Below are 14,639 nucleotides of genomic sequence, written 5' to 3' on the forward strand. Positions count from 1 at the left end.
CGATCAACGGCAAAAAAAACCCAATATCTGCCCAGCTCTAAATGAGCCTCTTAAAGATTTAATTTTAGTTGGTTCATCAGAATAGTTAATCATTTTTCTTATACATATTCCATAAATGTAATTGATTGAATTTATTAAAACAGATATGGTATTAATGTTTGGGAAGCTTATCTGGATTAAACCATTCAGAATCTCCTTCCTCTGTGGTGCTCCAACTATATATTTCTCTAGTAAGATTGTATTAAAGCCCAGATAGATAGAACGGATAGTGTAGCATTAAGGACCCTAAGTAAAATACTGTATATAACAATATGCGTTTACCTGTGTATAAGAAGTATGTATCACGTAGCTGCATCACAATTGGGGTAATATATATATATATATGTCTGTGTTCAGTATTTTTTAGTATTATTTTTTTATTTCACAGGTGAAATACACGCAGGGTGGTCTTGAAAACCTTGAACTTTCTAGAAAATATTTCTCCCAGGCTCTGAAGCTGAACAACCACAATATGAGAGCTTTGTTTGGCCTCTATATAGTAAGTTGTGTGGGTGCGCATATTACTGGGGGCTGTGGCGTGCGCGTGAGACTGTACAATACAACTGACATCTTAGGTCACATGTGGTAACCATCATAACCTATTTGTCAGGAGCATTACACATTTACACCCATAACTCCCCTTGTCATGAAAACCTCGGCAACACTAACAAGACCCCAGAGTATAGGGGTTCTCTATAATTACCGGGCTGGAATATTCACCTCTTCCACAGGATTTATTTAGTAATAGATACTAGTATTTCATTGTCAGCATTTTTTTGTCTTTTTAACCATGTGACAGCAGTTAGAACGTAGGGAACATTGACGGTTATATGCATAATGCTGTGTATACATAAACGTTCGTACTGCTACAAGCTGCATGCACTATATTTCCCGCTGACAAACGGAGCAGAGATCCTATTTCACTAGAGATCTGCAACTTGCAAGTAATAGAATTACATGAGCCACATAATAATTAAAGTACACTCTGACAAATGCTGATCTATAGATATAGCTATATATCATATTTAATTATAAGAATATAGTAGCCTAATTATATTATATAACATTCCTATAATATTTAGCAAGGCACCTCCCCAACTCCATTCTAAGCTATTACAAAGCCTCCAAGTTCTTCTACTACAAAGCCCCTAATGTAAAGACGGTCTGACACTTTTCAGATAAATAGATTTGTTGCTATCTATGTTTTCTCCTCCCAGGACATAGATAAACAGTGTAGTATGCTATAGCATCCTGAGCAGACTTGAGTGTCGGACAACTTACAGGGCAATGCTGGTTTTCAGACTGCTTCCTTTATTCTGTTACTGGTCTTGTAAACCTTGTGCGTTAGGGATGTAGCTTTCTTGCAATTTTTTGACTGCATGCAAGTGGAGCTGGATTTGATCTGACAAATTATCTGCAATCCAGCCTTCTTTATCATGACAACTTGATGATTATGGTTCAGCAGTGTGAATGTGGGAATTCCGAACCCTCAGTCTACAGCATTAGGTTCTATCTAATTAGAATGTTGTTCTGTGACACTAACCAAAGTTTCGGTGTCACCCACGTATGATTTTCGATCAGTTTCAATTCTCTTCAATGAAAATTTGTGGCGTCCTGTGATTATACATTGTTATTAACATTTTATTTGTGGATTGTGAAGGACTTAATCTTTTTTTACTGTGGAAATTGGACACTTGGGGGTATATTTACTAAACTGCGGGTTTGAAAAAGTGGAGATGTTGCCTATATCAACTAATGAGATTCTAGCTGTCATTTTGTAGAACGCACTAAATAAAAGAGAGCTAGAATCTGATTGGTTGCTATAGGCAACCTCTCCACTTTTTCAAACCCGCAGTTTAGTAAATATATCCCTTGGAGCCAGTGATATTGTTTTACTTGTTTAGGATATTACTAGAAGATTTAGAGGTTGAATTGGTTATTTGTCTCTATCAGTTTTCATAGAAATTGTGGGGAAAAAATCCCTTACATGTGTTTTATATTTACTTAATATGTTATTTTTTAAAAAATTTCAGTCTTCAATCCATATTGCTTCCAATCCCAAAGCCAGTGCAAAGATGAAGAAGGATAACGTGAAGTTTGCAACTTGGGCTGCTAATCAAATCAAAAGAGCTTACCAGGTAGATCACACACACTTATTACTTGCATGAGTCTGTACGTTCTGTCATTTAAAGAATGTCTTGTGCTCTAGCTCCCTACACTAACCACTTTCAATTTATTTTTGCCTTCACAGTGGAAGACATTTATGGATTACACCACCTTTTCTGGTGCACAGAAAAGGTGGTGTAATCCATAGATTTTAAAAACCATATCGGATCATTTTCCTAGGTTTCAAAATGAAAGCAAGTGTGTTTCAACCTGTCATCCATTTCCATCAATGTCCCCAAGTCTGTCTGCTGACTATTCGGCAGCAGTGCAATCAAAATTAATGTGTTGTTTGAACTCTTTTCCTCACCCAAAATCTGTGTTTTGCGTAATGCCTTCCCAGTTCTTATTGAAAGTATATTTTACAGAAATATTTACAAAGTATACTTATATAAAGGGATTATCTAATTCAAGCAGTTGTTTTAACTTTTTAGATATTTCAGGGTAAAAGCGTAACTAAAGTCAAAAGTTGTGTTGCCTAAAATCATTACTCTGGGTTCTACAACTTGCTGAAAATAACTCCTGATACTTGTAATAGGACCTCTGCCTGAAATTGCCTATTGAAGACTCAGAAAAAAAAATGATGCTGCGGTTTGACAGATATATTGTTAATGAAATACTCTTTTTAACCACATCTGTATATGGAAAAAAATAGTGCAGTTAACAGTTTGTGCCTATGATAACAAGTGTTGCCTAAAGAAGGTCATTTGTCAATGGCCTATTTTTCAGATCCCAGCAACAATGAGGGTTTTCTTCCCTTTCAATAGGCAATTTCAGGCAGAAGTGCCATTTCAAGTATCAAGAGTTTTTAGTTACCAATGTGGTTGCAATCTTAAAATAATTAAAATCTCTGCCCTGTGTCCAGCAAACCTGTTGAGTAATGTTTGTAAAAAGAATGTTTGAATGTCCTAAAGCAGATTTATCTCTACAATCTTCCTAATACACAAATGACCGTTGTGGTTTATTTAATTCACCATGGATTAAGCCACCATTGTGAAACACACAAGCAATATAAAGATCAACAACAATTACATTGTGCCACTAATTACCACCAATGTTTTAATGCCACAGCTTTTTATTTCTGATATTGAAACTTTGCACATATTACTGAGATCCTAGTATTTTAGCAAGGGAAGAGAGGTTTGGAATTGTGATTATTATTATTAATAATAATAATAATAATAATAATAATAATAATAATAATAATCACATCAATCCATCCTAAAGGCTACTGCAAGATTGATTTTCCTCTCACCCTGCAAATCCCTACACTGGCTTCATGTGTCCTCCAGAATCCATTTCAAATTACTCACCCTTACCTACAAAGCCCTCAACAACACCCCTGCATACATCTCAAATCTCATATGAAAATACTCTCGCTCCCGCCCTCTTAAATCTACCTCTGACCTGCGCCTTGTCTCCTCTCTGGTAACCACCTCTCACTCTCACCTACAGGACTTCTCCCGTGCTGCTCCCCACTTATGGAGTTCCCTACCACGCTCAATCAGACTTTCCCACAGCCTTCTAATCTTTAGACGCTCGTTTAAAACCCATCTCTTTTTTAGAGGTGACCTTATCGCCGATAACACTATTCACACTAATGCACTCTCACAACTATCCCAATCTCCACTCTGGGCCGCACTCGCTCCTCTTGTCTCAGCTGTGCCCTCTCCCACTTAGAATGTAAGCTCTCTAATGAGCAGGGTCCTCCATACCCTTTGTTTTCATGTCTGTGTTTATGTTGTCTGCCTTGTATGTCTCTGTTTTATGTATTTACTGTTTTCCTTACTGTACAGCACTGCAGAGCACTGTGGCGCCTTACAAAGCTACAATAATAATAACCTTTATTTATAGGGCACATTATAGTAATGCACCAGTAGTATATGTGCCCTGTTGTCTCCAGGCATTGATCACATACACTTAAATCCATGTTTATAACCATATGTTAAACACTCACACACAAGCATAATCCACCTATCAGCGGATCATTCACAGTAAGCTAATTACAAGCAGTTTGCTGTTGCTAACGATTGTCATCATCCATTATTTACACCTGCCCTGGACCGCCAAGATTAATACGACTTGGACAGGCATATATGCATCTGCTTCTCGCACTAATCCACCCTTACTGTACTCTGCCTACGTTAGACTGCCCGTTCTCTTCCTCGCTGCGCCTCTGCGGCTGTAAGTACCAGAATGCAGCAAACCTGCAAAGGCGCAAATGCGTGCATCCCTGTTTGTGGGTATGAACAGTGCAATTTCATGCTAGATACACTAGTCCTCATCCTGCATCAGCTCCAGTGTGTGTTTGTGTAGCATACCAAAGCATGCAGTGTTTGCATTTGCACCCCTCTAAATTAAAATTCAAATGTCTGTCACAGTTGATATCACTGGCCGGAATTTATTGTGCAAAATGTAACAGTAGTCCACATAAATAGACCTTTGTTTTTTAATAATAGTGTAAAATACCCATAGGGTTCATTTTATAATTAGGACTGCCTACGTAACATAAATGGTGTATATATTCTCTGGTACAGCGTATCTAACATGCCCTCTCCCTTCCTGGGGCAGGGGTAGATGGAGACTCCACCATGGCCCAATGTAAGTGGATATTTATGGTACAGCACAAGTAGCTTTTCACTTTGTACAATGCAGACCTGCTGACGTCAGGATGATGACGCAGCGTCTACTCTATGAAGATAGAGGGCTCTCCAGTTTCATCACGTGTAGGTACATGTTAGATACACTCTCCGAGAGTGTAGATAACCAGTGATTGAGCTAGATAAACATTTCTGCTTGGACTTATACTTGCTGCATTTAATTATACAAATATTAAAATTTCAAAATTAAATACATTTAACGCTACATTTTAGTGTGATTTACTAATGTGGTAATTAATTTGACATGGCACACAATTCAGATGTGTTAATTATTTGGTCATTTCATGAAGTGCAGTGATAATAAAGTATTTGCTGCTTCACTTTGGGGTAATTGGTTTAGCATGTTTAAAAGCAGAAGAATTTTGGCAGAGAGAGACAAATTACATTATTGCTTAGACAGTGCATTAATGTGATCCTTCTCACTTTTATTTTCCAGTAAAATACATTTTTTTGGACAGGCTATTGAATTTTAATCTGACCAGTGTTTGTAATTGCAGAAGTGGCAAAACCGCAGTCTTTTTGGTATCACCATTTCATTTCATACAGTCTGTTCCCTATAATGAATGTGGACAAAATAATTGCTCATCAGAGGAAATTACCTCAATCAACGAGCGGTTTCCTATTGATGGGAATTATTTGTGACAGCTTACTTACTTAAGGGTTTGAAACTTTACAATATTATCCAACACATGAATTGAATTTGTTAAATTCTAAGAAAATTAGATGAAGCAAAGCTATGTGTGTGTGTGTGTGTGTGTGTGCATATCTTTGTGTTTGTAAACACACATGAATGGTAAATGTTATCCTCTCGAAATGTTGCTATTTATGAATCTTTCCGATATCTCTCAAAACTCCAACCCTCCTCTTTCTCCTTCCTTGGTAGTCCCAATATCACAAAGATTGGGCAGCTGTTTCCAGCACTGTTTGATATTATCCAGGCACCTCTGCCCAGGCGTATAGACTGTACCTACCGGTCAGAGGCTGGATGGTTGTAGTTCTTAACCAAACATAGTACAGTCCTTTCTGTAGATTTCTCCAGGAGATACTGTCGCATCGGTGGTCTTTTTAGAAATAAAATCCTGGAATGGACATTCCCATTCATTCTGATGTGTTTGATCCATAGCCTTTTTTTGATAGAAAAAAATTAACAATGTTTTATTGTACAGACTTTCTCCCCCCCTCACCTACTAAAACTCAGGTATATGAGCATGGTGAATGCCCCCTAATGCCATCTCTGATGTCCGTGTTCCTTATGCCTTGGTGCAGGAGGTATGCAGTTTTATTCATTGTACTAGAGAAGGGGTAGGTTTTATATTTTAAGATGTATTTAACTGTGGGATTCTCCTTTTTAATCCAAGGTTTAATCACATGTAGCATGTCTGAAAATGGCTTATAGCCTACAGTGAAGAACGTTCGTCGTCATTACCATCTGTTCCACAAATCACCACTTCCCCATTTCTATTCTTTCATTAGTCTACTCTACCTTAAGGCCTTCGCCCTCAATTTCCCCCAGGCATAGTAGCCTGGAGAATACTGCAGGGGTGCAGTAGTATTAACCACGGAATTTTACAGTTTTAGTGGTCTGGAGAAAAGAGAATTTCTTATTGTTACCAGTATATTTATGATTTATATTCAAATATTATAGTTTTCTAAAACGCAGTCTGATAATAAACAAAATAAGTTATTAAAATTAATATTCCCTATATAGCAGCATTATTACTACCAAACATAATTATGGTGTAGTCATGTTTATAGAAGTGATTTTATCTCGAAAGACTGGTGACCTCTTCTTGTATATAAATGCATTGTGTATTATGTTGTTGTCATCGGTGCATTATATTATGAATTTATTTGTTACTGCAAGATTTTTGTTCTGCATTAAATTAATCACAATGGCCTCTGCTCTTGTCGGCATGTAAGAGTATTATTTAACCAGTGCCTACGCTATATAATATTTTTAGCGTTCTCTCCTTTGCTGTTTACTCAGTGATTGTGTCGTAATATTTCCAAACCTTAAAATTGCTCTATGGATCATAGCTTTTTCTGGAAGGAATTGAACCTCCTGAAGCACCAGATTAAGACCGTTCCTGTTTGAATGGGAGTGAAGAGGTAGAAGAGAAGACCTTCTGCTCTCTTGGATTGGATGTCCTTTACTTTATCAAATAAGAAATTAGTGCCCCTGTACGGCGCCAGCAGCTAAGGGAATAGTTTATAGGTGAATTACACCTAGTACATGGTGTCTGTCTCTCCATTGTGCTGTCTGCTTTATGCACCTGTTACAGAAACCATATTTGGCTTAATAAATCTGAAAGCTTGACAGTAATTCTGTATATGAATAATCCTGTGCTGTGTTACGACTGTGCAATGCCCATGTAAGAATACTGCTTTTCTGATGCATCGAGATACACTGAATTTCTAGGATAGATTTTCAACGCATTTGGGCTTAAAAAGAAAACATGGGTTGGTTGAGCAAACATCAATGTGTACAGCCTTATAATCATATGAATCTCTGTAATATATAATGATGTGGATCTTTTATGGTATACATCAGTCTTAGACAACTCCTCCAGGTGTTGTCAAACTACAAGTCCCAGCATGCTTTGCCTGCCAATTGCTGACAGCGTGTCATGTCAGGGGGACTCCCTGCTGCGGATTCCCCTGCTATAGTGCCACCAGCCCCAGCTGGCTAAGCCTAGGGCTGGTTGGAGGAGAATCGGGGACACCAAGCTGCCCACCCCCCCACCCTGATTTTTTATATATATATATATATATATATATATATATATATATATATATATATATATATATATATATAGAGAGAGAGAGAGAGAGAGAGAAAGAGAGAGAAGAAAGCCAGCATGTGTGATTTTCATGGGCCAAATGTTATATTTAATAAAGCTAAAATGTCGTACAATAGAATGTACCTAGTGTTTCAGAGAAGTGGGTTCCACAATAAAGCCTCAGAATATTATCAGTTGGACATCCCTGGTTTACAGAATACATAGTTTGCTCCTCCTCTTGGCCCGAACAACCTCTCTGATGTTTGGATGAATGACAACTGGTGGAAGACGACATTTCTCCGATTTCCAGTGTCAAGAAAATCAATAAAACCATGATAAGAGTCTAATTATACAAATAGACACTATGCCAATCACTTTACATTAAGTAAATACAATAAAAAAAATAGCACAACTAACTTCAAATTGTAGATAAAAAATAAAAGTAGCACAATTAGGAGGTACTTCAGGAGACACAGAATTTACATGAAGAACAGAGGAGAGAGAACAAGCCTTCATACTGTGTTTTCTCTTTCCAGGGAGATCTGTCTTCCAGTTAGTTATGCAGACATACCAATTGTGCTGTCATACAAGGAGAGTAATCACCAGAGTTCAGTTTACAAGTGCTCTGTAAGCACTGTGGTCTGGTGATTGGCAGTACCTAGTTTTTGTTAGTGATAACTGTAGTTTGTGTGTCAGTGTCGTGTTAGTGATAAGAAGTTATTTGACAAGTTGCAGGAATGAGTTCTCTTCCCTGGTCTGTGGATATACCACGTAACCCGCCTTACTGTTGTATAGGTTTCTGTCTCGGTCCTCCCTATAACAAGAGCTGCTGCATACATAAGGAGTAGGCAGAAAGGAAGGATTTTATTTTTCAGTTAAATCATTTTTAGTTATTTATAGAGTATCACTGCGGATGTTATATCATTTTATGTAATTTAGGGCGAAAAACATTTCCATAGTTCTGTCCATGGTTGTGTATATGCAATTAGGATAAGCCCAGAAGTACTCCATACTGGGTACATCTCTTGATTCTAGCAATGCAAGATAGAAAATTATTCCCTGGAAATGTGTCATGCAGGTTTGCAAAATCTCAATCTTAATAAATCATACCTCTAAATTTTGTACCTGTATACTTTTTTCATAAGTTATCATACAGATAAACTGATGGTGGGACCATCCTGTGGGCTGAAGTATCAATGGCACTTTGATATCTTGCATAAGCGTAACTTGTTATAGGAAGGAATACACAGACATATTCGTTCCAGTTAGGCTATTCGGTGTGTGCGTAAGATGACCAGAACATTGTCCACATACGTAGTGGGCTAAGTGAGCAAAAGCAGAGTTTTCAGCCCTTTGACTAGCGGGGCCCTGCTGGTGGGGTTGGGAGATGATTGCTATCGGCCATTGTTTGCGGTTATTTGTAGTCATCTGACGGCATCACTTTGGGCTAGATTATGGCAGCTTGAGTGGCCAAAATTACAGCCTATACTTCATTCAAGCAGGATATATGATATAACCAGGATTTAGACAGAAACCGCTAGTACAATAATTCTGGATATGTGGTAGAGCCAGGATTCGGGTAGAAACCTGTAGTACAATAATGCTGGATATGTGGTAGAGCCAGGATTCGGGTAGAAACCTGTAGTACAATAATGCCGGATATGTGGTAGAGCCAGGATTCGGGTAGAAACCCTAGTACAATAATTCTGGATATGTGGTAGAGCCAGGATTCGGGTAGAAACCTGTAGTACAATAATGCTGGATATGTGGTAGAGCCAGGATTCGGGTAGAAACCCTAGTACAATAATGCCGGATATGTAGTGGAGCCACAAATGCCTGTAGTACAATGACAAATGGGAAATGGTGTAGTCAGGAGTTAACAGAATCCAGTCGTACTATAAATCAAGACTAAAACAAATACCTGTAGTATAATAAAGTGGGATACGTGGTGTGGCCAGAATATATAGATTATAACACATGCTTTGCTGTAAGTTTGTCCCATTTTTCATTATTATATTACATTGAATCCATCACCAGTACTTACCTTATCAAATCGTGAGTGTGTAATAAAAAGAAAAGCTGTTCCCAGTAAGTGATTGATCAGGACGCTCAGTTACAGGTCAGAAACAGGTTAACGGCGCTCCGAGCTCCTCGCTGGAACTGTTTCTTGATCACATAATCCTTCCACACACATCATACCAGACTTACTAAATGAACTTAACTTAGGGGAACACTCATAAATCAGAGCTAATACGCAAAATTGCAGAAAATCAGCCATTATATTGAAAATTTATTAAGTGTTTAAATGTTCACATTAGACTAAGAAAATATTTCCCTTACCAAAAGCAAATTACAGAAGTGTTCTCTAGAGAAAATCACAGTTTATTGCCGGTGTATTGAAAATTCCGCCTTTCACTGACAAAAGCCAGCCAGTTACCTGCTTAATATGTTTAGCGTAATCAGGCCGATGAGTGATGGCGGTTGTCAGGGCTGTTAGAAAACTCATTTTAAAATCAGCATGAAGTACTCAACAGCTCCCAATTCAAAGGGTTTCAGTCAACTAATAGAGCTGCCTGGAAGTATAATTGTAGGAAGATCTAATTGGCCGGGCTTAATTTCTTCCTGAGTAAATACTTGAGAGTGGAAATTAAACCTTAGTTTAATGGTATAGACGACTGTTAATCTTTCCCAGCGCTGCTGTGCTATCCAGAGTCAGCCAACGCCTGCTCTTTGAGCTGTGCAGGTTACCTAGGGAGGATCTTGTTCTCTATATATTTTTTTGCAAATGGTGCAGAACATGTAGCAAACACGTTTTAGGGTTATATTTTGACAAGAGGCGTAAAGAGGAACAGACATCCCAAAAGAGGAACATACGAGGATTGAAAAGTTTTATTTTCTATGACCTTTTTGCCATGTCTTTCAGAAATAGTAAATTGGAAGCCTGATATATTATTGTTGACTTTTTTTTTATTGCTATAAGTATCCAGGTGTTGTGAAACTACAAATCCCAGCATACCTTGCTAGGGATTGGATGGCTATCTTCTGGAAAAGCATGCTGGGGTTTGTAGTTTCACAGCATGGGAGAGGCACAGGTTGGCCATCCCTGCAGTAGACAAAGACATATTTCTTAGCATTCATAGAACTTCAGCCCATGATTGCGCTAAGAAGTAGTGCGATCATTGAGGCATAAAGTGCCTCATAGCTCAGTGATCTCCATCGGTCCTGGTAAAGGTTGTGTTATCCATAGGAGCAAATACACATTTTGCTAGTGAAGTTTGACCTTATTTTTTCCCAGTCCTACATAGATAAAAATAGCACATTAAAAGTGGAACTTGGATCGCTGAAACCGCGCACCTCTGCTAAACGCAGCTCGATTCACTCAAAATTCTGCATCTATACGGTTAGATTACTAGTAACAGTGGTCTATTGCTACTGCAAAGCAGGAGACACATAGATAATGTCTTTCTTTCCCGTAATAAGGTGATATTTTTCATGATTCACAGATTTTCAGAACTTGTGTCCGATGTCTAACGCCATCTGTAGATGTCTGAAGAGCCTATGGGGAGAGCATTACAGGAAAGGGATCTCCGGATCCCTCAACGCATCTTAACTGATCTCCCCTCTGTTGAGTATCGCAAAGGTGGCCACTTTGCGTTAGTGACCATAGAGTTAATAGGTGTTCGCCGGGAGAGCTGTTTATTGTGACTGCTGTTCCAAGAGAACACTTTTTTTTAATAAATGGTCATGATCTTTCATTACTTATCATTGCCTTAACAAAAAAAAAATGATCATTCCAAAAAACGGTTATTGTTCAATATGCCGTGTATTAGCGATCTAGTGACCTCGAACTGGCTCTTGTGGTTCCTGGTCACAGCGCGGGATCCAGGAGTTTGGCTGTAAATCCTCTTAGTACTCTAGTAGAAAACTATAAGTTAAATTAAAGAAGAACTCTTTGTGAACGAAGAATTTTTCCTGGCAAAAGTCCCTTCCCTGAAGCACATCTCTACCATACAAACATGGTTCGTGCAAAGATAGGAACTGTCAACTTGCTAGCGTAACAGGTCCTGTCAGCATGGATTTGGCTCTTAAAGCGTCACCTTAGTAGACTGTGACAATGTTGAAAGCTTAACAAAAGTCGGCAGCTTCTTAATGAGGGTCTACTGTACTTTTAGTGGCGTTTTTTTTAGTTAAGACTGTGATTGGTGTTTTGTTTATTTTTACAATCTGAAAGTTGCTTTTCTCTTTTTTTGAAGCGGTTTATAATGTAAACCAAATAATAATAATAATCACTCTTGTTTGTAGCTTGCAGGTCGAACCATGACAGACACCCAGTCTTCTCTGAAGGCAGTGGAGAACATGTTGGAAACCTTACAAATCACCCAGTCCTAACCTCTCAAAGCTGTAACCTGCCGACTTTGTTCATGTGAACGGATTGTTACCATCATCGACCCAACTTTCATTTAAGCCTACACACAGTGGAAGGAGCGAGTTTGTAGCCAATATTCATGGAAATGCAGTCTGTTAATTGGTGAAGAACCGGTGAAATCATTGAGACATGAACATGATCTACGTTAATTTCCTTCTCTATAAATTATTTGTCTTTTCTTAAATTAAAATACTGAAATAACTAAATTGCACGTTATTCTCACCGTCGTTTTAAAGGTGAATGCAAAGCACAGAGATATAGCCATATTCACCTCCTTGCTATGGCATTAACAATTTACAACATTTTATAACCATTAAAGCAGTGGTATTAAGGGATTGTTGTAAAATTAAATAGAATTGATCTTTGAATTTTATGTAATTGACTAAAAATGAATCATCATTATTACATTTATTTTACTCCTACACATCTTTTTTTGTTTTAATGTATTGCAGTAACTCTGTTTAACCAGCAGAGGTCACATTTTCATATGATGTCTACAGAAAGCATTAAGTTTGAAGCATGTATCACGTGACAAGGTAGTACCATGATTTTAAGTCTACGAGGAGGTCCACATTTTTGGAAAATCCACATAGACTTATGGCTATGGTGTCAGATTTGCCGGCATGAGTGGTTGACCCGCCACCAGATTTAAAATAATTAACCATTCTTGTTTGGGGGGGGGGGAGGGGGTTATATAGGGGGGTAGGGGAGCGGGTGTGTTGGGTCACACCTAGGCCTCCTTTGTGTTCTCAGGATACTCCAGATTTTTGCTGCTACACATTTTTAACATGAAATGCTAATTTTCCTATAGTTGAGACGTCTATGACGATATATAATAAGGATTAGTGGGAGTAAATGTATATAGCAATTTTACTGCTTTGGCAACCAGAAAGAAGCAATGGGTGCTTCTTATGGACTGAGTGAACGTTGTCACATGAGTGTACTGGTTTTATGTTTCCCATTTATAGGCACTCCTGCATTCTATCCTTCATCATCCCTTTACTGGTAGTATACATTTATAGGCACTCCTGCATTCTATCCTTCATCATCCCTTTACTGGTAGTATACATTTATAGGCAATCCTGCATTCTATCCTTCATCATCCCTTTACTGGTAGTATACATTTATAGGCAATCCTGCATTCTATCCTTCATCATCCCTTTACTGGTAGTATACATTTATAGGCAATCCTGCATTCTATCCTTCATCATCCCTTTACTGGTAGTATACATTTATAGGCAATCCTGCATTCTATCCTTCATCATCCCTTTACTGGTAGTATACATTTATAGGCAATCCTGCATTCTATCCTTCATCATCCCTTTACTGGTAGTATACATTTATAGGCACTCCTGCATTCTATCCTTCATCATCCCTTTACTGGTAGTATACATTTTTCTTTATATTAACCAGGTGGGATGTAGTAAAGCTTGGGGCTATGGAGCAGTGTCAGAGAGGAGGGGGCGATACAGCCAAAGTAATCTAAGGGGCAGAAAAATGTAAATTTGCGTATGTCTACACAACGCGTGTGCGGTCATGGCGTTCCGTATACTCTGCTCTATATGCGGACTGAGTAGCTGTATGTGTACAAGCAGACCCATACCGATTGGGATTCACAGACTTTACACCGAAAATTATTGTTATAGTTCCCTTTGTGTCCCAGTTAAGGTTTCAAGAATTAGGACTGCTTCATTTAGTTATTTTTTTAATAAATGAAGTTTGTACTGGGCACTGGAACCAAGTTTTATAATCTATTCTCTTTTCCTTTTTTTATCTTTTGTCTCATTGTCTATTTCTATTCTTCTGGACAAAGTGTACTTGACTAGGGGAATTCTGTTGCAGCTTAGTATCCATGGTAATAATGTGTTTGTGTTGCAGCCAGAATAATGCATTTTGCTTTTTCTGCTGTAAGGGAGGATGAGCTTTTTCTTACTGTATTAGAAGCTTTTAAAATGCATAATAAAGTTAGGAAATGACAATATAGAACTGATAAGTTGTACAAGTTTAAGCAGATATTAAGTATTCCAGTGCGCTCTTGTTCTCAAATGGAAGAAACTTGGTAGCTTGTCACACAAGCGATTCAAATATTACTTTTAAACTTGACACTTAATCGTTAAATTGCTGAGACATGGAAAAGCTATAATTTCTATGGACCTCGGTCACAAGTTTAAAAGCTGGCATATACACCGATCAGCCATAATATTGTGTAGGTCCCCCTCGTGCTGCCAGAGAAGCTTGAGGTATAGACTCCACAAGACCTCTGAAGGTGTCCTGTGCTATCTGGCACAAAGACGTTATCAGTAGATTCTTTAAGTCCTGTAAGTTGCAAGCTGGGGCTTCGATGGTTTTGACTTGTTTTTCCAGCCAAGCCCACCTCACAGATGCTGGATCAGATTGAGATTGGGAATTGGAGGCCAATTTTTGCAGTGTGGCAGGGCGGATTATTCTGCTGAAATTGACCACTGTCTTCAGGGAATACCGTTGTCATGAAGAGGTGTACTCCCAACAATATTTAGGAAGGTGGTACGTGTCAAAATAGCATCAACGTGAATGCCAAGGTTTCCCAGCAGA

At 38.3% G+C, this 14,639-nt stretch overlaps 1 protein-coding gene across 2 annotated transcripts in view; it reads left to right on the forward strand.

Moving 5' to 3' along the window:
• Window positions 1-12,274, forward strand: part of EMC2 (ER membrane protein complex subunit 2) — a 56,091-nt gene extending 43,817 nt beyond the window's left edge. For both annotated transcript variants that reach the window (XM_075213964.1, XM_075213962.1), the window contains exons 10-12: window positions 428-538; window positions 2,073-2,177; window positions 11,945-12,274. In XM_075213964.1, coding sequence (XP_075070065.1) covers window positions 428-538; window positions 2,073-2,177; window positions 11,945-12,031 — 303 coding nt within the window. In that variant the 3' untranslated portion in view covers window positions 12,032-12,274. The remainder of the gene's footprint in view (window positions 1-427; window positions 539-2,072; window positions 2,178-11,944) is intronic.
• Window positions 12,275-14,639: the final 2,365 nt, after the last annotated feature.

This window comes from Mixophyes fleayi, chromosome 5, assembly GCF_038048845.1.
Source record: "Mixophyes fleayi isolate aMixFle1 chromosome 5, aMixFle1.hap1, whole genome shotgun sequence".
NCBI lineage: Eukaryota > Metazoa > Chordata > Amphibia > Anura > Limnodynastidae > Mixophyes > Mixophyes fleayi.